Raw genomic sequence first — 23,576 nt, forward strand, 5'->3', positions numbered from 1 at the left:
TGAATAGCATCAACAACCAAACAAATAGCGAGAGGGAACCTTTATCGACCTTCTACACATTCAGGCAACTGAAATACAACAGATAATGCTGCAAACAGAAAAGCAACTGAAATAAATTATATTGGCACCAAAGACTGCATGCACTCCCTACTGAGAAAAACCAAAGCGCTGAGTTGACATCCCCATGTAGCATGGTTAGGATCAATTCCATTTAATTCAGGAAGTACATTGAAACTCCAGTTCTCTTCAAAATGAGGAAAATTCAGAATTGGAATTTGGTTTACTTTACTTTTTCAATTGCCTGGAATACAAATGGAATTGACTTCAACCCTGCAATGTAGTCTAATGTACATGTTTTTTAAGCAAGGCAGTTTCTCCCCTCAACGCTATTATAATCAAGTTCAAGAACGCTAAATTAAATATAAGTAGTGTTTTCAGTACAGCACAATACATTGTTATGAAATGTGGTTGAGTATGAAAGTCTGTTATAAACTGGAATGAAACAGTCCCGTTTCGATTACTTTAAGATGCAGTGCAAAAACTAAGCCATGTTGTGTAGTATGGGCACAGTGTCATGTAGACTACATTCTGCCGTTTCTGGGTACAATTCTTTACATATTGATAGTGTACCACAGTAGGACAAATGCTGCCTTGGAAAAGAATACTGCATTGCATTCTTAGAACATGGATGTATAATACAAAACAGCTTTTTCCAAATACAACTCATAGAAGGCATTCAAACATATTCAACATGCAAACTAAAGACACTCAAGTATTTGAAGTATTCTTCCAAAACACCCTCCACAAATAAATATAATGTAAGTGTTAAATACATTTTGATCCTGAACTTCTTCCTACCTAATAAAGCTGCTTAGAGCATCACTGACCAATGGAAACATAACAAAATACATCGTGAAAAAAAAACGTGTTTTAAGGCACCAACAGATCGAAATCTAACATGGAGAAATACTCAAAACTTGGAGCTATTTTTATTGAATGTGAACTTCACAAAAGGTCTCAACAAATGTCTGTTTCTTGAGATTTGAATTGGATGCATGTGCAAATGAGGTAAAATATTGTAATGATACCAACAGCTAGCGTTGACTAATATGGTAGACTTTAGAGTATAGTTCAAGAAAATGTTGATAGAAATTGTAATATTTCATCAGTTAATGTTCAGTAACATTTAGTGGGGTGTTATACAGTACCTTCAGAAAGTATTCACACCCATTTCCCCCCCCCAAAATGTTTTTGTGTTACAGCCTGAATTTAAACTGAATTCAATTAAGATTTGTTTTGTCACTGGCCTTATCACAATACCCCATAATGTCAAAGTGGAATTACGTTTTAGGAAATTGTACAAATGAATGTAAAATGAAAAGCTGAAATGGCTGGTGTCAGTAAGTATTCAACACCTTTGTTATGGCAAGCCTAAATAAATTCAGGGGTAAAAATAACAACTTGCATGGACTCACACTGTGTACACTAAGTGTTTAACATAGTCATAAAAAAAATAAAAAATCTAATCTCCGTACCCGCCACACACAATTATCTGTAAGGTCCCTCAGCCAAGCAGTGAATTTCAAACACAGATTCAACCACAAAGACCAGGGAGGTTTTCCAATGCCTCGCAAAGAAGGGCACCTATTGGTAGATGGGTAAAAATAAAGAAATCAGACATTGAATAAACCTTTGTGCATGGTGAGGTTATTAATTACACTTTGGATGGTGTATTCCTAACTCAGTTGCAGGAGAGGAAGGAAACTGCACAGGTTTGAGGTCAATGGTGACTTTAAAACAGTTAAGAGTTTAATGGCTGTGATAGGAGAAAATGGAGGATGGATCAACATTGTATTTACTCCACAATACAAAAAATGTGGCAAAGCAATACACCTTTTGTCCTGAATACAAAGTATTATGTTTGGGGTACCACTCTCCATATTTTCAAGCATAGTGGTGGCTGCATCATGTTATGGGTATGCTTGTAATCATTAAGGACTGGGTAGTTTTTCAGGATAAAAAAGAAACGTAATGGAGCTAAGCACAGGGGAAATCCTAGAGGAAAACCTGGTCCAGTCTGCTTTCCACCAGACACGGAGATGAATTCCCCTTTCAGCAGGATAATAATCTACAACACAAGGCCAAATCTACACTGGAGTTGCTTACCAAGAAGACAGTGAATGTTACCGAATGTTCGAGTTACAGTTTTGACTTAAATCTACTTGAAAATCTATGGCAAGACCCAAAAAAGCTTGTCTAGCAATGATCAACAACCAATTCATCAGAGTTTGAATAATTCAGAAAATAATAAATGGGCAAATGTTGCACAATCCAGGTGTGGAAAGCTCTTAAAGACTTACCCAGAAAGACTCACAGTTGTAATTGAAAGGTGCTTCTAACATGCATTTACTCAGGGGGTTGAATACTTATTTAATGAAGATATATTCGTTATATTTTCCATTTTTTGTTCCACTTAATCCCACTTTGTCACAACAAAATGTGGAAAAAGTCAAGGGGTGTGAACACTTTAAGGCACTGTATATGGTGGTGGTGGACATACAGAACCACAATGTAATCACAGTGACTAGTGAGTAGCTAGATCCTCATAGTGTTTCTCTACAGTGTTGTATCACTTCAGCACACTGTGCTGCTATATACTTACAGCCAGCTAATAAATAAGTCAAAGACCATGACAGGCTAGTCTGCTAACGTGGTGACCCAGTTTATAGGTGAGTGGCCCTGTAACAATGGGGCAATTCTACAAGACTGTACTTCACAATCACATGTCAACAATGGGAGTGTGGCAAGTATTTTAGAATTTCACTAGTATGTTTGTGCCACATCAAATCTGCCGGAAGCCATTCAATAGCAGTATGATTAAGGAAAGGCTCAACAGGCATTACATACTCTCTTACAGCAAAGTGTTAAAACTTTGAAAACGGACTAAACTTGCTTTTCAGACAAAATATATATTTTAAGTAGTAAGACGTGCAAATAAACATGTAAACAAGAATAGGAAATCATATCCATGAACTGATAATAAAGTGCTTTAGAGCTAGCATGAGGGAGATGTCTGGAAATGTTATCCTAGACATGCTACCCCTCTGTAGAATGTCCTAAGACTTCTTAAGGCGGCTCACTTCTACACCTAAACCTTCAGTAGTAGAGGGACATAGACTGTAGAGGATGATGAGTAGGAGCCCAGGACCTCCTTGACGGAAACCAGAAACCCATTGTGTGGGCTGAGGTGGTAGCCCTGTGTGTGTGTGTGGGGGGGGGGGGTTCAGCTGATGGGCTTCTCAGAGTGCTGAAAGAGCAAACAGCTCCTCACACGTCTGCGTTTCCACCGAGCTGAAGTGGGACTCCATGTTCCAGGCCATGTCAGCTGACAGGAAGTCGTCCATGACTGTCTGGGTCTCATTGCTGGTCAGGAAGAGGTTTCCGAGGCCCTCAGAAGATGCGTCGGTCACCGTCTGAGTCTCCGTGCTGCTCAAGAGCCTGGCCTGGTCACCCTGGGACACGGAGGGAAGGGTGTTGGAGTTTGGTGTTGGTGTCAGCGATCGGCGGAGGTCGGTCTGCGTCTCAGTGTCAGAGGACTCTGTGCTCATGGAGAAGCTGGACTGGCGCGGAATGTTGCCCAGTGGCATGTGGCATCCGGCTTTCAGCAGGAAGTTGAGGTCCGTCTGGGTCTGGGTGTCAAACATCTCCAGTTCCAGGTCGCTGGCCTGGCTCCGACCCGGCCCCTCACCATTTCCCAGGCCCTCCAGGAGGAGGAAGTCTGTCTGGGTTTGGATGTCCAGGACCTCCAGGGGCGTGTCAGCCCCCAGACCGCTCAGCTCGCTCTCCTCCGTCTGGGTCTGGATGTGGGCTGCGTTCAGGAATTCCTCAAAGTCAAAGTCAATGCCCGTGTGCTGTTCCTGAACAGAGCCCAGACCTGACCCACAGCCTGTTGAAGAATCCATCTGCGTCTGGTGACCGGACAGAGAGTGACCTGACAAGATATTCTCCAGGTCGTTGAACAGAGCCAAGGTGGTCTGGGTTTGGTTGTCCGCCATGCTGCCCGACTGGAGATCGTCTGTCTGTACGCCAAAACACATGCCTCCTGCTGACTTGTCGTCGTCATAGAGACCGTTACCGACGCCGGAGAGGGGGTCTACACCGTGGGTTCTGAAGCGTCCGTCTGTCAGTGCAGTCTGTGTTGAGACACTGAGGGAATAACTGTCGAAGAGGTCTGAGCACATGATGGCCTGGTCCATCTGAGCCCTCTCTTCTGACCCAGCCAGGGCGAGTCTGGTCTGAGTCTGCTTGGTAATGTAGGGGGACTGGGATGGGGAGGAATAGAGGCATGGCAGCTGGCTGAGGGTGTGGGTGTCTGTCTGCGCCCCGATGGTGGTGGAGGCTTTGGCCTTAGAAGGGAACGTCTGGGTCTCTACACTGACCGGCAGCAGGATCTGAGCACTCACACTAATATCTGTCTGAGAACACGATGAGACTGACGACTCACCAACGGGGCACACCTCCATCCCCACCCCGACAGGCATCCTGGACAAGTATGAGATGTCTGTCTGGATGTTGGTGGAGGTATTGCTCCCCCTGGTTCCTCCTAGGTCATCGCCAGAGCCCAATGACTCCAGACTTACCTGCACCCCCATGCTGACAGGCCCCAGACTGGAGCGGGAGACAGGCATGCTGCCCCTGAAGCCCAGGGTCTTAGGGTCCAGGTGGGGGACAATGGCCCCCATGGACTGGGGCATGAGGTGGAGGGTGCTGAAGGAGCCCTGGCTGTCCATGGCCAGCACCACAGACCTCAGAACCCCACTCTCTGTGGAGGGGAGGAGGACGGGGAGATGGGCCAGCTGCATCACAGGGAAATTCACCAGAGCCACTTCGGGCTTGGGTAGGAGGAGTTTGTGGAGGTGTTTAGGGGGGATGTTGTGGCAGACCCTGTCTGGAGGGAGGGAGTCCTCTGAAAGTTCTCTGTCTGTTTTTATGATCTGACACATGAATTCAGTGGGCTTGACTTTTTCTGCTCCATTTATCTGTCTCTCCATCTTCCGCTTTTTCACTGGTGGATACCTGCAAACACAGGGCAGAGGAGAGAATACGTCAAGCTGACAAAACAGCAGTAGGTAGTTATAAAGCTTTGACAAACACTAATAAAAGCAAGGTGCAGTGGCAGCACTCTCATTTAATCGTTGTGCAGTCATATTCAAGGTCTGTTCTCAAGCCACGTTGTGCATGCAGGCGTTTGTCCCAACATGACCTGTTATTGAATAATTACATGGTTTACTGGATAAACTGCATGACACTTGAAGACTTTGAGCCTCTCTGCCACCACGTGTCCACACCATCTTTAAATCCCCTCCAACAGCATGTCAACCAAATACAAGACTTATTTAATAGAAACCCATTTGAATGTCATGTGTAGAATAATGCTTTTAGGAGCACCCACTGCCGAGTCAATGACACCACATGGAAGTGACTGCAATATGCAAGTAGGAAGGATAGCCTACCAAGTGAAGGTTGGCTCCTTGCACAATGCATGTCTCAATCTGTCCATCTGGCTTGTCAAAATCCTTTGTTCCAGTGTCTATTTGTCCACTTGTCTGTACCTCCATCCTTGGTTCAGTAGCTAGACAAGTATTTTTGAGTTAACTACACAAACAGGCAGTAGATAAGAGGAAGAGTAGGGAAGCACGATTATTTAATATCCTATATTCCTCCTAGGTGGATATTACTGTAAATTCTATTTTAGGGAGATTCATGTAGCATAAAATCATCCTTCTCCCTTGAGTCACGTGCATGCAGCGGTGCGTCACAGACTGGCATGTGAACATTTTGTGGGCCAGTTCCAGTTGATACAATGCTAATTTGCTAGTGAGAGCATGAGCTCAAGACAGACAGGCAGGCAGTTAAACAAGCAAAGTAGAGAGATCATTGAAAGATGACGTGAACCAACCTCCATGTGTAGCTAATGTGATTTATGGAGGATGTTTTTTTGCTGGAAAATGTCTCCGGCAATGCTTATATTTTATGCCTTTTGTGTATTTAATATATATATATATATATATATTTTTTAAAATTATTATTTTTTTTTTTTAAATCGGCCAAAACCCGTCAATAACCTGCTAATGGAAACACTGCCCTCCAGTATGATATCCAGTATACACCGAGTTAACAAAACATTACTAATATTGATTTGCATACCACCCCCCCCCCCCCCCCCCCGCATGAGCATGACAAACCCAGCAACGTTGCAGTTCTTGACACAAACCAGTGTGCCTGGCATCTACTACTATAGCCCGTACAAAAGCATTTAAATATTTTGTACTGCCCAGTCACCCTCTGAATAGCACACATACACGTCTCAATTGTCTCAAACCTTACAAATATTTATTTAACCTGTCTCCTCCCCTTCATCTACACTGAAGTGGATTTAACAAGTGACATCAATAAGGGATCATAGACTGACCAGGTGAAAGCTATGTCATGGAAAGAGCACATGTTTCTTATGTTTTGTACATTCTGTGTCTACCTGTGTTCTGTGGGGACCTCGTGGCCGGTCCTGTAGATATGTGACAGTAGCGCTGCTCTGCTGGCGTAGGGACAGCCACACGTGCAGCGGTAGGTCCTCCCACAGTCCTCTATGTGGCGCCTCAGGTCCCACTCTGTGCTGTAGCCGTTGTTGCACTTGGAACACTTGTGCTTCTTCTCTGCGTGCATCTTCATAAAGTGCTGGATAGAAGAGAATATACAGTTGAAGTCGGAAGTTAACATACACCTTAGCCAAATACATTTAAACCTAGTTCTTCACAATTCCTGACATTTAAATCCTAGTAAAACTTCCCTGTCCTAGGTCTGTTAGGATCACCACTTGATTTTAAGAATGTGAAATGTCAGAATAATAGTAGAGAGAATGATTTATTTCAGCTTTTATTTCTTTCATCACATTCCCAGTGGGTCAGAAGCTTACATACACTCAATTAGTATTTGTAACATTGCCTTTAAATTGTTTAACTTGGGTCAAACGTTTCAGGTAGCCTTCCACAAGCTTCCCACAATAAGTTGGGTGAATTTTGGCCCATTCCTCCTGACAGAGCTGGTGTAACTGTCAGGTTTGTAGGCCTCCTTGCTCGCACACGCTTCTTCAGTTCTGCCCACAAATTTTCTATGGGATTAAGGTCAGGGCTTTGTGATGGCCACTCCAATACCTTGACTTTGTTGTCCTGAAGCCATTTTGCCACAACTTTGGAAGTATGTTTGGAGTCATTGTCCATTTGGAAGACTCATTTGCGACCAAGCTTTAACTTCATGATTGACATCTTGAGATGTTGCTTCAATATATCCACAAGAAATGTCTTCCTCATGATGTCATCTATTTTGTGAATTGCACCAGTCCCTCCTGCAGCAAAGCACCCCCACAACATGATGCTGCCACCCCTGTGCTAACCGGTTGGGATGGTGTTCTTTGGCTTGCAAGTCTCCCCCTTTTACCTTCAAACATAACGATGGTCATTACAGCCAAACAGTTATATTTTTGTTTCAGCAGAACAGAGGACATTTCTCCAAAAAAGTACGATCTTTGTCCCCATGTGCAGTTGCAAACCGTAGTCTGGCTTTTTATGGCGGTTTTGGAGCAGTGGCTTCTTCCTTGCTGAGTGTCCTTTCAGGTTATGTCGATATAGGACTCATTTTCCTATGGATATAGATACTTTTGTACCTGATCCCTTCAGCATCTTCACAAGGTCCTTTGCTGTTGTTCTGGGATTGATTTGCACTTTCGCACCAAAGTACGTTCATCTCTAGGAGACAGAATGCGTCTCCTTCCCAAGAGGTATGACGGCTGCGTAGCCCCATGGTGTTTATACTTGCATACTATTGTTTGTACAGATGAACGTGGTACCTTCAGGCGTTTGGAAATAGCTCCCAAGGATGAACCAGACTTGTGGAGGTCCACTATTCTTTTTCTTCTGAGGTCTTGACTGATTTCCATATGATGTCAAGCAAAGAGGCTCTGAGTTTGAAGGTAGGCCTTAAAATACATCCACAGGTACACCTCCAAATGAGTCAAATTATGTCAATTAGCCTTTCAGAAGCTTCTAAAGCCATGACATCATTTTCTGGAATTTTCCAAGCTGTTTAAAGGCACAGTCAACTTAGTGTATGTAAACTTCAGACTCAATGTGTTGTGTATTGAAATTCTAGTTTTGTCCCTTTAGGGTACCTGTAACGCCCCCCCCCCCCCCACGTTGAAATGCTTGGAATGTTCTTCCTGTGAAACGCATTAAACAATGCCCACGTTAATTTCTACTCCCGTCTCATGTCCTGTCCTTATATTAGTTGTATAATTAATACAGTGTGCTATACAACACATTGGAATTGTGATAGTGAATTATAAGTGAAATAATCTGTCTTTAAACAATTGTTGGAAAAATTGTGTCATGCAGAAAGTAGATGTCCTAACCGACTTGCCAAAACTATAGTTTGTTAACAATAAATTTGTGGAGTGGTTGAAAAACGAGTTTTAATGACTCCAACCTAAGTGTATGTAAACTTCCGACTTCAACTGTACATAGGGCTATGAGAGGAGGTTACTCGTTACATGAACTGGAAAAAAGCTATAAAGGAATGTATTATTCCCTTCTTGTTCACTAATTCCAATTTCCTAGTTATACTTCAAAAGCCTCTCTATTGAGACATAATTATTAGACACACTTTCCTGTCATTTACAATTCCCATCCACCATGAGGATCTCAGGGGAGATCCAAAGCAGGACTGGAAAGTGATTAAGGGAAAACCAGGAGGTAATGTCTGTCTCAGTCTTTCCATTCATTAGACAATCTGCATGAGTCTATGATAACGGAATTAAATAATTCCTCTATGTACTCATTAATTAAAATCAATCTGTCTATTTATAAGAACTTGTAAGATACTTATTAACATAAAATAGACAGGATACAGTCTTATTAAAATTAGATAATAGTATTTATTCTCGGAGCACGCTACCATTTGACCATAAACAACAGTTTATATACAAGATATGACGTCATAGGTTACAGAATAAATCTCCTCCTGACCAATATAAAACAGGTTCAAAAGTTAATTCCAACTCCCCAGCGCATACACATGACACACAATATAATCTATTCTCCTGAAGGCTCACTATAATTTATTACCACTTTAGCAGACAACTCAAGATAATGGAAGACCTAAAAAGTTACTCACTGCCTTATCTAAACATCTCAGGGCTAAGTTGGGTCAGTTCAACCATAGTTTAATGACCCTTTTTGCTTACTTTATAACCCACAGCACAAATCTCTTTCACTAGGCATGCAGAGTTCAATTAGTTATAGTTTTATCTAAATCTAGAAATTGTTTTAGTTATTATTAACAAAATTCCTAACAGTCTAACTTGGGTGGTTTCAGTCAGGCCATCTCTGGCATTATACAGATCTTAGACTGACTGTAGGGATGTGGTACCTGTTTAACCAGGGAAAACTGGGAGAAGGGTCTGTTGGGGCCTCGCGGACAGCCCTCTATGGGACAACAGTAGAGCTTCTGAGAACCCTTCATGACCTTCCTGATGGTGGGGTTAACAAGACCGTCCTATGGAGAGAGAGAGAGGATGAATGATTAGATTGTGATATTATAGGCTTAAGATTTAGTGTCATCTATCAGCACTGAAATAATGTAGGCTAACCAACAACAAGTAGAAAGGTAGGCCATCAGCACCACTCTCAAGACTGCTGAGCTAAAGGCTAGGCCTAGTTATACTTTAGTTAGTGATGATTTTAGCCTCTGAGTACCATTACAATGAAAACATCCAGCAGATGGACACGCCAATTATCCTTTGTAGAAAAACATACGAATGGCAAATACACAGACGAAGGTGGTCCAGATGGACGGTCCACATCTATGACTTTAAGGAGGTTGAGATGAAAGTTATTAGTTTAACAGCACATCGAGTTTGTGCTTTCCAGTGTGCTACATCACTCCACACTCCTGGCAGTCTCCAGACAGCCGTGCCGAAGCAGCTGTCAGCAGCACATTGTATTAACTCAATGAACAGCAGCATGATGCTTATGTAAGAGTACAGCACACACTCACAGGCCACAGATAGACCTCAGCATCGACCCGTGTGTACAGCCTAACCATCATTATTAGCATTGCAATATTTCACTGGCCAAGGTCACCTAGCAGGCTACATCTACTGTGTCATTGGTTTTTATTAAACCTTCATTTAACTAGGCAAGTCAACTAAGAACAAATTCTTATTGACAATGACGGCCTACCCCGGCCAAAACCGGACGACGCTGGGCCAATTGTGCACCGCCTTATGGGACTCCCAATCACAGCCGGATGTGATGAAGCCTGGGTTTGAATTAGGGACTGCAGTGATGCCTCTTGCATTGAGATGCAGTGTCTTAGACCGTTACACCACTCGGGAGTCCAAAATTGGTACAGTACTAGTAAAAGAGACATTTCGATGGAAGTTAGGCTAATATACATAAACATCCTGCATAGTGCTAAAATGATCTGTCTTCACAGTAAACAGACACAGTGTATCTTATATTATTGTAAAGGTTACGTCAGAGGCATACAGTTCTGCATAGGCTACTTGCAGCAGCAGATGGACTCACTGGTGTTGTGCAGCAGCAGATGAGCAGGTTAACATTCAGACGGTCTGTTCTAGGCCAGAGCACAGTCCCTGAGCTGCTCTCCATGACACTATTATGTCCCTTCCCAGCAGACAGACCAGGCACAGTGCATCGCCAGACGGTGATACAGGCAGACAGGGCAGAGATAGCTTTGTTTCTGTCTGCTACAAGACAGCTTGTGTAGGGTCTGCTGAGCAGCATAGCAGCTAGGAAATACAAACTGAAAATCTGTCAGTAGGCTACTTCAAGAAGTCAGGTCATCAGAGGTGTTTAATATGCAAAGTGTGACTAGTCGACACTACAGCCTGCTTAGTACAGTAGGCAAGTATTTGAGTACCCGTTGTAATGTTCAGAAGTGTGTGAAATTAAATTGATTGTCCTGTTACACACACATCCAGCAGTTGGCCAGCAAATGTGATATGGCAGTTCAGCCGAGCTAAGACACAGTGAGTGTCCAGCGACAACCTTGGTATAACCCAAATCATAGCGACAACCGTGTTATAACACAAATCACATCTCTTTCTGCATCCCTTAATAAAACAGAACAAGCCTGGCCAGTGCGTAACAGCGGAGGCACAGTAAGCAGCCTGTGCTTTCCTGGCCTGATGACTCCGGTTGAGTAGCGTTAGCCCATAACTACCTTTAGTGTCTATTTATGAAGGTATCTTCTGGCCGGGGGAGTTCTGTTATGAGCCCCGACGCTAATTCTGAATGTTAAACACGCACTGCTTGCGATACGGTTTTGGAAACGTAATAAGTAACACGTCTTTAATATCAGTGAGATATAAATATTTTTAAACGAAATGTTAAATTACTACACACCTTTAAATGGTTAGTGTTCCCACGCGGCCATAGCTCCATGTTACAGCGGTTTTATACGGAAGACAGAGGTGACCACCTGTGCTAACTAGCTATCTAGCGTGCTCGAACACCTGTGTGTAAGCGTAACCGGGGAGGATGTGTCGTGTGTGGCTGGAGGCACACAGCCGTATGGATCTGTGCAAACCTGCTACAGTAAATGTATTTTATTGAAAGATTATTTCTCCTTGAAATGAAAGTTAAGTTCCATATGTTTCGAAAACCGTATCGCAAGTGATAATTGACGTTTCTAAACGTTAAAACAGAGCGTTGGGATTGTAGTCACATGGTCCCAGCGGTAAACGGTGCTTTTAGCGGAGAACCTGATAAGGAAGAATGCCTTGCCTCTACTGTCAGCCCTTTCACAGTCATAGACATCTAAGACTATGCTCACTTGACACAATTTTGTTCAGATTGACATTGAGAGATGGAGGAGAAAATGCATGGTGCAGCAGTTCATGAAGGAAACATTCTCCTGCATTAGGCCCAGTTTAATTAGTTCAATATTGAGAACAGTTAGCACTTATGTGGGGAAATGAGGAACATGAAGTGCTTTTCAGACCTAATTCAAATTCAAACATTCACATTTTCTTTTTTTTCAACGAACTCCGTCTGTAGAAAGCCAAAGGATTGCTAGATCCCAGCAGAGAACAGCATTCATTTGGGGGAAACTGGAATCACTAGGACTCCCACGGGGCAGCAAGACTAGGCGAGGACATTGCATACATTTCAGTTAAGAGGAGGACCAATGTCTCCAAGACTTTCCCTAACTATAACTAGTTTTCATATTTAGCCTAAAGACAGTGTGACAGTTGGTTGTATGAACAGACTGATTTCATTGCACATCTCAGGCTTAGCCCATCTTCAGCCATTTAAACATTAATTCACTCAGGGTTATTTTAAATTGCTTGAATTTACAGAAACTTCTTGAGAACCAAATGACTCTCAATAATATGACACGTAGTTAGGCCATGTGGGCATGGAGACATGTATGTTTACATGCACACTAATAATTCGATATTAAACTGAGTATGGCATTAGTCATGTAAACACCTTACTCTGCTTATCATCGAAGTAAACATAAACCGATTAAAACACCTGGTTTTCGGAGCAACCTTCGAATTATGGCATGTAAACAGTTTAATTGGCGTTCCAGCGGTGTATTTGATCTGGGCATGTGCTAGCACCCGTAGCGCAAGCCTCCCTCGTGCGTGAGTTCGGTAAAACTGAAAGTATGCATCTTTTCACTTAGGACATATGTTTGTAACGCAGAATCAGATCGTCTTCTCAAATATAACATGGTCAATGTGGTAGAACGTTTATTTTGATTGGCGATTTTCGGCATTTATCAAAAGTCCCATCAGTAGCCTAATTTCAGATGTCTATATAAAGCAGAATTATTAGTGAAATCGTTGTTCTTGCAAAGCATGTAAACGTTTTAAACGTACTATTATATTAATCTGAATATCCAAAATATTCGTATTATTGTGCACATCTAACCGTGTGGATTTTAACATAATATATTTGTATGGCTGACATGTAAAGGCAGTACAAGAAAGCTAGTTAACGTAACATTAGCGCGGATAATCAGTCTCATACAGCTATGATCCTAGCCTAGGATGATTGAAACATTATTTATTATTAAAGAAATGTAACACAATAGTAAGAAAGTAACGTTGTCAACAATATACAGTTGTAGCTAGCCAACTTCAAAGAACTGGCCTCAAACAGTGCACAATGACTTGCCGTTTTCCCAATAAGCATGCCTCTAACGAGCTCGCGTTAGTGATACAAGCATCATGAATTGAAAAATAGAAAGACGACGTGTTGGAATATGTCAGTAGCCCCTTTGATTAACTTACAAATAGGCTAACAAGCTAGCTACCTTTACTCTGTGGGACTTCACGAGATGCATGTTCAGGGCTGGCGTGTTCGGTAGAATCTTGCCACATCCTTCCACCGTACATAGGATATTGGTCCGCACTTCTTTGGTGAGCTCCATGATTGACGGTTTGATAATCTCCCGCGTCGGTGCGGGGGGCTCTTCGATGCAGTTTTGACTGCCCATGGAAGCGTTATCGTTTCGGTATGCTTTCCCGGACGCAGAGGCAGCCATGTTTCTGTTGACAAGTCACCAAACCAACTGCTCCTCAAGCAGCAGAAACGCTGCTGCAAACAAGCCAGGAAAATATGGTCCGGAAAATACGAGGACGGGTCCACTTCCGGGAGACCTTTCGTAGCAACAGATAGCCACTCCCACACAAGCGTCCTGGCAACATCAGAGGGCTGGGCAAGTGGCAATACTGTAGCTACTTCATGACATATTACATGTGCAAAAATGTAAAACAAGCAAACCATGACCCTTTGCTGTACACTACTCAAGTAACAAAGTAAAAAAAATCCATCCAATAACATTTATTCGAGTACAGATTGTAGTATATTAATTGAGAAACAATACAATATGATTATTATTGTTAACACTTGGGCGAAGGACAGAATGAATGGGTAAACAAGGTGTTCTAAAAAAATATGTTAAACCCCATAAAATGTTAACACATTTAATACAAAATATACACTACTTGTTCTGATAGTTTTTATAGTTAAATTTGATTTAAACTCCTTTGTCTGTGATAACAAAATAGTTTCTCCCTTTCTGTGTGATGGATGAGAGAAGAGGGGTGACTGGGGTTGACGCCATACCTGTAAAACACAAGCAATTACTAAGGGGATTAATTTTTACCCACCCTGTTCACGGGGTAGGGCTGAGTTTGCACAGGGTTAAAAGTGATTGATTTTGTTTTTTAAATCTGTGCGTCTTCTCTGGCATGAGCCGGGTGCCCCGCACGAAACAAAAGTGATGTAACACATGGAGTAATGAGTTAGGATATATCACTATCTACTGTCCAAAAGAAAACTAGTTTGAAAATGTGAACATACATTTTTATGGAAAAGACGTATTTTTCTGAATGATCCATCACGCTGCCATGTTGACAATATGGCCAGGTTGAGCATATTACTGTTCAATTTGAGCAGGGTACTCTGCCCTCACCGGTTTTAGCCGGTCATGTGACTGGCCATTGCCTGATTCACCCCAGTTCAGTCTAATCGAATCCACTCACTTATTAGCAGACCCTCCAAAAAGCATCAAACAACTCAGCACATCTGTCTGGAGAATGAGAAGGACACAATGAAAGTCTGTCATGGTTCCTCTGCCCCCTTGTGGCCATGGACAGAATTGAATAAAGAAGCGGAGCCATATATATATGAGCAGTTAACTAACTATAACCACATCAAATAAAATGTTATAACGCTGAGCATCACCTGGAAGACGTGACTTCTAAACCTGAGGGTATGGAACAAAGTGCAGAAAGAGAGAGCTATTGTTCATAATTTGTTGTCTCTGCGCTCTAATGGGGCACCCGAGTGGCGCAACGTTCTAAGGCACTGCATTTCAGTGCTAGAGGCGTGGTTCGATTCCAGGCTGTATCAGAACCGGCCGTGATTGGGAGTCCCATAGGATGGCTCACAATTGGCCCAGCGTTGTTAGGGTTTGGCTTGGGTAGGCCGTCATTGTAAATAAAAAATTGTTCTTAACTGACTTGCCAAGTTAAATAAAGGTTAAAAAAAACTAGAAGATGTAGCTCTTCCCATTGACAGAGATTAAAGGGGATATTAAACAAAGCCCAGCCCCAGACTTATAGATACTGTACCTGAGGACACACAGTGCCTGAGTGACTCTAGGAGGTTGGTGCTGGCAAACTCCACCACTCCTCTGAAGGGCTCTTCTCTGCCTGTCAACGTTTTGTTAGAGTTATCTCGGAACTTGGTCTCCAGCTGAAAATAGAGCAGAATACATTGTCACACACAGCATAGCAGGCACACGAGGAGAAAGATTTTTGTAAACAACCCATAGTTCAACTTCGTGCACCTTGTAGACAGCTTTTTGCATTTGAGGTATCGCCGAAGGCCACACAGGCCATCTGAAGACGGTTCTCTGTATTCTCAGCCTGTTCTTTCTCTATATTGGGGTCTAAAATTAGAAAATAGAATGTCAGTGAAACATAAACTATGTCAATATTCTATTGATATCTAATTAGATGTGGTTGTCACCATGATTATGTTCATCTATACATTACAATTGTATTTTATAAGCAGACAACAAAACATACTTCTAGGGACAGGATTATTTTCCTGAAGAGGTTTTGGATGTTTGGTGGGGAACACCTATGAATGAATGAAAAGGTGCAGAACTCAGAATCTCTATAGTTAGTTCTATAGGTTTTACTTGTTTATAGTAAGCAGTGGGATGGTCATGATAAAGGCTTTTATATGGCCCGTGTCCCCTCATAGGAGACAGGGCCAAGGACTACCTGTTGGTACTGCCTCATCAGTAGGTCTCTGATGGCGGTGAGGTTCCGTCCACTGAGGTGAGCGTCCTTCATAGAGCCATATCTGGTGGCCAGAACCAAGGCCTGTATGACAGAACTCAGTCTGTTTAACAGGCGATACAGACCATAGAAACAGAATTCAAAGCATTGCATGACGTATGACGTTATGAATCCCCCCAGGGGCAATTTAAAAAGCATCCTTGCCTGGTTTAAAAGAGGCTTATGCTTTGAAGTCACGCCGGTCACAAAGACATAAGGGGTCTGAAGATGGTGGACAACGTATGTGGGTTTAAGGTGGTAAGGCTTTGTGAAGTTGTCGCCCCAGGCAACACGTATCCATATGGCCTCATCTGTGTGTTTCTTTATTTTAATAGACACCTTGGAAGGAAAGACAAACACAGGCATTGACAGAGATGGCACATGCAAACACAGCAATTGAGGGACATTACAAGCCAATGTTCATTTTAATGAATGTTAGTTCTGTCTTTTCTACCAAGCATATAAAAGCTGGAAGTCATACATACATGGCTGATGAGCTCTGTGAGGTTGGCCTTGAACTGTTCCTTGAACTGTGTCAGCTCAATGGATGGTGCATCCTCTGTGAAGAAAAATATACTTGAAATGAACAGTAATGCTGATTAGGCTACCTCTAATACCTTGGAACTCTAATATTGATTAGGGTCCATTTTCAAATGGAACTTTGTGAGTGTCAGTGAAAGCACCAGATACTAAATGTAGACTTTCATTTACCCTCTGCATCAAGGAGCTGGAAGCCATGCCACATTCCCTGGTTCGGATTCTCAATGATATCTGGAAAGCATTGGTGAAATGTATTATCTATTACTGACAACTAAGTAGACCATTGGCTACTGAGGGGTAAATTAGTTAATTCACACTGTCAGATAACACTTACAGATCATTTCGAGTTCTGTGATGTGTTTCACTGTCAAGCCCTTCTCCTGGGAAAGATAAAAGTATTGTATCAGAAAGGTTGAAAGTATAACAAAAAATGTTGATTACACTTAGCCCACGATGAACTGTTAAGGTGAGCTAGATTAAATGAACAAGTTAGCTAAAGAGAACATCACATCACTAGAAAGCTACTTAGATAGGTAACGTTAACTATATAGTCAAGCAGCTACATCTACCTCACAGAGAGCCAGTAGATGTTCTGTCAACACCCATTTTGGTTGTGTGAAGTCCAGCGAATGCAGGTCCTCCCTTGATAGATGAGCCCACTTGCCAAACATTGTCTGGAGCATTTGATAAGGGATACGTCGTATCAAACGTTGCAATATACGATTTGTAGAGTCACCCATGCTTAAAATGTATGTTTTAACCAAGTAAACTCTTAAAACGCATTAGATAGCAAGCTAACAGCAGACACGCAAATACAAAACAAACCGCCGAACGAGAGTCAACCAATAGGAATTATTTGGTGGGTCGCACTTCCTGTTTCGTCATTTCCTCTTCAAATAACGTTTACCACATATTCACATCCTTTAGAGATGCTTTAGAGATGTTTACAGGTTATGTTGGGTTAAATGGGTTTAATATTGTCCTAAATTATACAAAAAACGTGTAAAAACAAAATAAATAGAAAACTGAGCTCTGGGATTTTGTTTCGTAAAAATGTATTCGTCTTTCCACTGCCATATGCGATGGCGCCGTCTGCTGGAGAGGCATAGATGCACAGTGTTTAGGATTAATTACATTTGATGATATAGGTATAATGCATACATATTACAATCGTACATAAATATGTAATAAAATGTGTTTTATGTTCCAGTCGTGCAATGACTGGAGTTATTTGCTGTGTGCCCGTTGAGGGAGTGCCCGCCCACATGTGATCAACAATTAATGTGATTGGACCACCATTCAACGGTAGCAGGTGTCTGATTTGCTACTGTAGTGTCAATCAGGTTATCATTTTCCACTGAGTGTACTGTCTTTGCTGTTACGAAAGAGTGAGAGAAGTGTAGCTAGCTAGCTAGCATGTTACCAGCATGTCCTCCTTTTATCAAATACATTATTAGGTTTACAATTGAATGCTATGTCAGAATTGTTAAACACATTTTTCAAGATTTGTACAGTAGCTAGTTAGATGTAAATACATCGACAGTAACCTGGCAGTAATAGGAGTTAAAACAAGGGGTTGAAAGAACGTTGCATTTGCCCTTAAGTGGTATTTCTCGCTACTAGGCATTGGCAGCTAGCTACATTTGGTCAACTTGCTATCTACGATATATTCTATTCCTGGAAGATAGATATCTCAATGATATCCCAACTGAACTGGTAATATCTTTATTTAACTAGCTACCTTATTCTATTCACAGCTTTTAAAGGTAATTCCAGTCTATTTTGGTAGCTACAGTACCAGCTACCAGTCTGTGAGTTGTACTGTAGCTAGAACAGTCTGTAACTAACTAGCTAGCTAGCATCATTCAATTTCACAACTTGGCCCCTTTGCTGCATACAGATTTGAGTCTATTTCAACCGGTCTCTGAATATGTAACAAAGTCCATTTCTATACAACCACAACTTTATGACTGTTTATAACAACGCTGCCAACTTCTAGCCTACTTGTTACAGTAGAGGCTGAAATCACTATTCGGGTAATCACAGTTTTGAGATGAATCAGGATGAAAGGATGGGTTTGTATGACAATTGCCACTCCTCATTGTGTCTGGTACTCTGTCCTTCATTAACCCACACAGGCAATGCTATCCATGTCTTTACCTAGACTTGTATTAGTTTTAACCTGCCCACCTGTGTTTTACACCTGTTTTCTCTTTCATTGCAGGTAAGTGTAAACAGAAAACGGATCATCCCCATGAGTTTGCAGGATGGAGAGGGACTGGGTGGATGGAGTATCCTTTAGAGTAGACACACATTACAGAAACCCAAATAGTCAAATAGTAATTTTCAGCATGCATTGTAGTCACAAACATGGTTGGTATTGTTTGTCTTTCCAGTATTGTTGGAGTGGTAAGCCCTTAACTCAGAATGCATCCTGATCTGTCGCCTCACCTGCACACGGACGAGTGCAACATACTGATAAACCTGCTGAAGCAGTGCCACACGGAGGTAAGTTATTTTATACTTGCCTGAGAACCATAGACTGAGTCATTTCATTACATGTCATTTCAGCAAGCCTTTACACCCACCATCTCAGATTGTTCGGAAATCGTTTCTCTAGTTAGAACCAGATAAGATTAGCATTCCTGAAACATTATTTTGTTGAAATTTTATTTTATTTCTGAGAAATTAAGCTCATTGATTGCTCCTGAATGGGCCCTTTTAATTTATAGAATTCACATAATATTCAACAAATATAGTACCCAACATCTGATTTGGATCAAACTTCTTCCTACCATTGCATAAGGCATAAGAAATCCAAGAAAATGGTCAAAAGCCACCCACGGACCCACCACACCCCAGGCCAATCCCACCCCAACAACCAGTATACAGTATCAGTTTTCTGTGTCTCAGAAGTAGTATGGAGCTGTGAGGCTTGGAGTATTGCTTCTTGACCCTTTTTTATTGTATTCTCTGGGAATCTGGTGATGGTTTTTCCCCATTTAGAGAAGTTATCCATTGAAGTCTCTTGCATTATTTACCATAAATTAGTGTGAAAGTACCAGGTTTTGCACACTAGATGCCGCTGTTCTGGCTACTGCCACCACACACTTATCCATTTTGCTGGTCTCTTGTGGTTCTTATCAAAGGCCCAGTGAAGTCAAATATGTGATTTGCCTGTGTTTTATTTATATTTCCAATTCAATAATGATGATAATGAAATGAATATAATGAAATAATGATCATGCCCTTTTAGTGTAAGAGCTTTTTGAAAAGACTGCCTAATATTCCAGCTTGTTTTGGCAGTATGGAGTTTTAAGAAAGAGTTCCAAAACTCTCTGCCAGTAACAGCTAGTTTTCAGGTGTGTGGGGGTGGGGGGTCTAAGTTTTCCCCTCCCCACTTAGACCACTTCCAGACAGTCCTAGCTAAATTCTTGCTTGAGAAGTTGCTTTTTGCTAAGAAGCTATTTTTTTTTTCAATTTGGACAATTTTAATGGAAAACAACCACAGTAAGTTGCTTAATTGGTACCCAGAAGTTATTTGATATTGATGTAAAAAAATGGTTGCTTTGGGACCTTTAAGTTATTGACGTTTTTTTCTCCCATGTGTAACTCTGTGTTGTTGTTTTTGTCGCACTGCTTTGCTTTATCTTGGCCAGGTTGCAGTTGTAAATGAGAACCTATTCTCAACTGGCCTACCTGGTTAAATAAAGGTGGAAAAATAATAATAATTTAAAAAAATGGATCACAGTGTTTTCTTTGAAACTTAGGGTTGAAAACCAATAGCTTTTGCTCATGGTGAAAATAAATAGTGTGGTCAAGCCAGTCCTCCATGAAAGCAATTCAGTTTGTCCTTCTTTTAACAACCTAATGCTTCAACCCAACTTCCCATGAATAGCCCAACAAATGGCAGCTTTCTGAGAGGGCTATACGTATGTAGCAATTCCCATATGAACACTTTTCCTACAAGCCCAAAACTTTGCCTAGTAACTAAAATGTTATGACAACCCTAATAAAATAATACAATTATAAACCATTGCATGGCATTCCATGTTTTTCAATAAAATGATTAGAAAACATCTCTGTATGTAGTGTGATTAGTGACATGTACCATTAAACCCAACCCAAAACCATTACCAATGCAAAAACACTATACAGTGTGTGTTTGGGACTTTTACCATTGAAACAGTTAGAACTGCTATAGCCTAATGGTTTGCTTGTTCGCCAGGAATGGCCTAACTAACCCAGACCATTTTTGAAGGGATATAAATCACACACACAGAGGGGCCGTTTCCTGGACACAAATTAAGCCTAAGAGAAGGACAAACGGAATTGCTTTCATGGAGGACTGGCTTTAATTGTGAGGATGACCATACAATTTATTTTCATCATGAGCAAAAGATATTGGTTTTCTACCCAAAGTTGCAAAGAAAATGTTTTGATATTTAATAAACACAAGAGACCAGCGAAATGGATAAAAGGTTGTGGTGGCAGTAGCAGAAACAGCGGCATCTAGTAGGCAAAACCTGGTACTTTCACACTAATTTATGGTAAATAACATCACAGGGAATATATGACAAAGGATGAAGACGCAATACTCCAAGCAGCAGCTCCATACTACTTGTCAGACATTTTATTTTTATTTGACCTTTATTTAACTAGGCAAGTCAGTTAAGAACAAATTGTTATTTTCAATGACGGCCTAGGAACAGTGGGTTAACTGCCTTGTTCAGGGGCAGAACGACACATTTTTACCTTGTCAGCTCGGGGATTCAATCTTGCAACCTTTCGGTTACTAGTCCAACGCTCTAACCACTAGGCTACCTGCCTCTCTAACCGCTAGGCTACCTGCCACATAGAGTACTATATCCTAGTTGTTAAGGTGGGATTGGTGGGGAGGTCTGGGTGGCTTTTGATTTTTGGATTTCTCATGCTAGGAAAAATTATGGTCCAAATCAGAAGTTAGGTATTATCCTGAAAAAAATATAAAAACGCAACATGCAACAATTTCAACGATTTTACAGTTACAGTTCATATAAAGAAATCATTAAATTGAAGTAAATTAATTTGGCCCAATCTATGTATTTCACATGACTTGGCAGGGGCACCACTGGGGAACCAGGCCCAGCCAATCAGAATGAATTTTTCACCACAAACGGGCTTTATTACAGACAGAAATACTCCTGTTTCATCAACTGTCCAGGTGGCTGGTTTCAGATGATGCTGCAGGCGAAGAAGCCTGGGTTGGTGTGGTTACACGTGGTCTGCAGTTGTGAGGCTGGTTTGACATACTACCAAATTCTCTAAAACGACGTTTGAGGCAGCTTATGGTAGAGAAATGAAGATTGAATTCTCTGGCAACAGCTTTGGTGGACATTCCTGCACTCTGCATGCCAAAACTTGATATCTGTGGCATTGTGTTGTGTGACAAAACTGCACATTTTAGTGGCCTTTTATTGTCCCCAACACAAGGTACACCTGTGTAATGATCACGCTGTTTAATCCGCTTCTTGATATGCAACACCTGTCAGGTGGATGGATGATCTTGCCTAAGGAGAAATTCTGACTAACAGGGATGTAAACAAATTTGTGCGAAAATACGCTTTTTATGCTTATGGAGATGTCAGTGATCTTTTATTTCACCTCATGAAACCAACACTTTACACCTTGCGTTTATATTTTTGTTCAGTATATATTTATTAAAGATAATATGAATCCTAGAAATTAAAATGGCCAATTAGGGTGCAATCAATTAGCTTAATTTCTCAGCGATCAAATTATATTTCAACAAATTAATGTTTCAGGAGTGCTAATCTAATATGTTTAACTACAGAAACGATTTCAGAACAATCTGAGATGGTGGGTGTAAAAATCCTATTCTTTGTGCTTTTTGAGGTGGAACGACTCAACAGCGTCTAAGAACATGTCCAACATAGACCACCTGAAATATCTACTGTATTGCTCTACACTGTAGCTGTTCTGAACTAATGTGTAGGAGCAGTCAAGTACAGCTACACTCTTACCTGTCAAAAACATGTTGTAATGTCTCATCCTCAGCACAATGTCAAGAAGTTCTTTGGCCATTGCAATGATATGGACCGTGCCATGAGAGCTTGTTTGAAGGACGAGGTGAGGACTACCAGCAATTTGGTTTTAATTCGAAAGGGATGCCTCACCAGATGACTACTTTTGTCATATTTCATTGATGGGAGCACTTTGGTATTTTCAACAATGTGTGTGTGTTTCTCTTTCTGATCAACAGCGGATTGCAAAGAGGGAGAAAAGCAAACAGCATGCTAAAGAGATGAGACAGAGGCTGAAAGACGGCCCTAAGGAAGACTTCTGAATGGCAGTACTGGCTGAGCCGATGCTCCAGAAAGGGGCACAGGAACTGGGTATTGGAGGACTTGAGACTTACGGGGGCCTACCAGGAGAAGCCTACCTTACTGCCTGGACATCTGGCCACAAGAGGTCTCTCATAGTGTCGGTTTCAGTATGTGTGTTGAATAGTGTTGGGTGGATTGTCATAGACAGTGGTGGATGATCATTTCGCTACTCAGGGATCAGAGCTCATATGGGGGGTCTGTTTCGAGGACTGCTACCCAACACCCATGCAATCATGGTTGATTGCATATTTAAAGTACTTAACAAAATAATTGTTTTAAATTGTCTGCGTATCTGACTGGGGATGATGAATGAACACTGGATTTCTATTGAATAAAGTGTATCAAAACACAGAATTGCCTTGTTATTTTCTTATGGGTAGTCAACAGATGCTTTACTTATATGTGAAACCTCCAAGCTCACAGGACATTTAATTCATTTACAAATGTGTCAGTGTCATATTCACAGCCTTATTCTGTTAAGGCTAGGGCTGATTTCAAGGTTTTACTGCTAACCTACAAAGCATTACATGGCCTTGCTCCCTACCTATCTTTCACGATTTGGTCCTGCTGTACATACGTACACGTACGCTATGGTCACAAGACGCAGGCCTCCTTACTGCCCCTAGAATTTCTAAGTAAACAGCTGGAGGCAGGGCTTTCTCCTACAGAGCTCCATTTTAATGGAATGGTCTCTCTATCCATGTGAG

The 23,576-nt window shown here is 41.6% G+C and overlaps 2 protein-coding genes and 1 pseudogene across 3 annotated transcripts; 1 reads left to right on the forward strand and 2 right to left on the reverse strand.

The window, feature by feature from the left end:
• Nucleotides 1–2,479: 2,479 nt before the first annotated feature.
• LOC129854348 (ATM interactor-like) lies at nucleotides 2,480–13,723 on the reverse strand. Its single transcript, XM_055921289.1, is given in 5 exon segments — nucleotides 2,480–3,323; nucleotides 3,325–5,076; nucleotides 6,536–6,735; nucleotides 9,481–9,606; nucleotides 13,402–13,723. Coding segments are annotated over 5 exon segments (2,349 nt in total). The 5' UTR covers nucleotides 13,633–13,723; the 3' UTR covers nucleotides 2,480–3,283.
• A 160-nt stretch (nucleotides 13,724–13,883) lies between these two features.
• LOC129854351 (centromere protein N-like) lies at nucleotides 13,884–17,315 on the reverse strand (annotated as a pseudogene).
• A 537-nt stretch (nucleotides 17,316–17,852) lies between these two features.
• LOC129854352 (COX assembly mitochondrial protein 2 homolog) lies at nucleotides 17,853–23,223 on the forward strand. 2 transcript variants are annotated; one of them, XM_055921294.1, is made up of 5 exons: nucleotides 17,853–18,199; nucleotides 18,708–18,774; nucleotides 18,921–18,991; nucleotides 22,541–22,612; nucleotides 22,746–23,223. In XM_055921294.1, the coding sequence occupies exons 2-5, from the start codon at nucleotides 18,738–18,740 to the stop codon at nucleotides 22,827–22,829; spliced, it is 264 nt and encodes an 87-aa protein (XP_055777269.1). In that variant the 5' UTR covers nucleotides 17,853–18,199; nucleotides 18,708–18,737; the 3' UTR covers nucleotides 22,830–23,223. The 2 variants fall into 2 exon arrangements, with proteins under 2 accessions (XP_055777269.1, XP_055777270.1); XM_055921295.1 differs by lacking the exon at nucleotides 18,708–18,774 and having other exon boundaries at nucleotides 17,854–18,199; nucleotides 18,880–18,991.
• The last annotated feature ends 353 nt before the right edge of the window (nucleotides 23,224–23,576 follow it).

This window comes from Salvelinus fontinalis, chromosome 4 (genome assembly GCF_029448725.1).
Source record: "Salvelinus fontinalis isolate EN_2023a chromosome 4, ASM2944872v1, whole genome shotgun sequence".
Lineage (NCBI taxonomy): Eukaryota > Metazoa > Chordata > Actinopteri > Salmoniformes > Salmonidae > Salvelinus > Salvelinus fontinalis.

Coding starts and splice junctions, on each gene's coding strand:
- LOC129854352 (XM_055921294.1), top strand. CDS start 18,738: ATGAGTTTGCAGGATGGAGAGGGACTGGGTGGATGGA. Junction 18,992..22,540: donor TGAAGCAGTGCCACACGGAG/GTAAGTTATTTT, acceptor TCTCATCCTCAG/CACAATGTCAAGAAGTTCTT. Junction 22,613..22,745: donor GAGCTTGTTTGAAGGACGAG/GTGAGGACTACC, acceptor TCTGATCAACAG/CGGATTGCAAAGAGGGAGAA.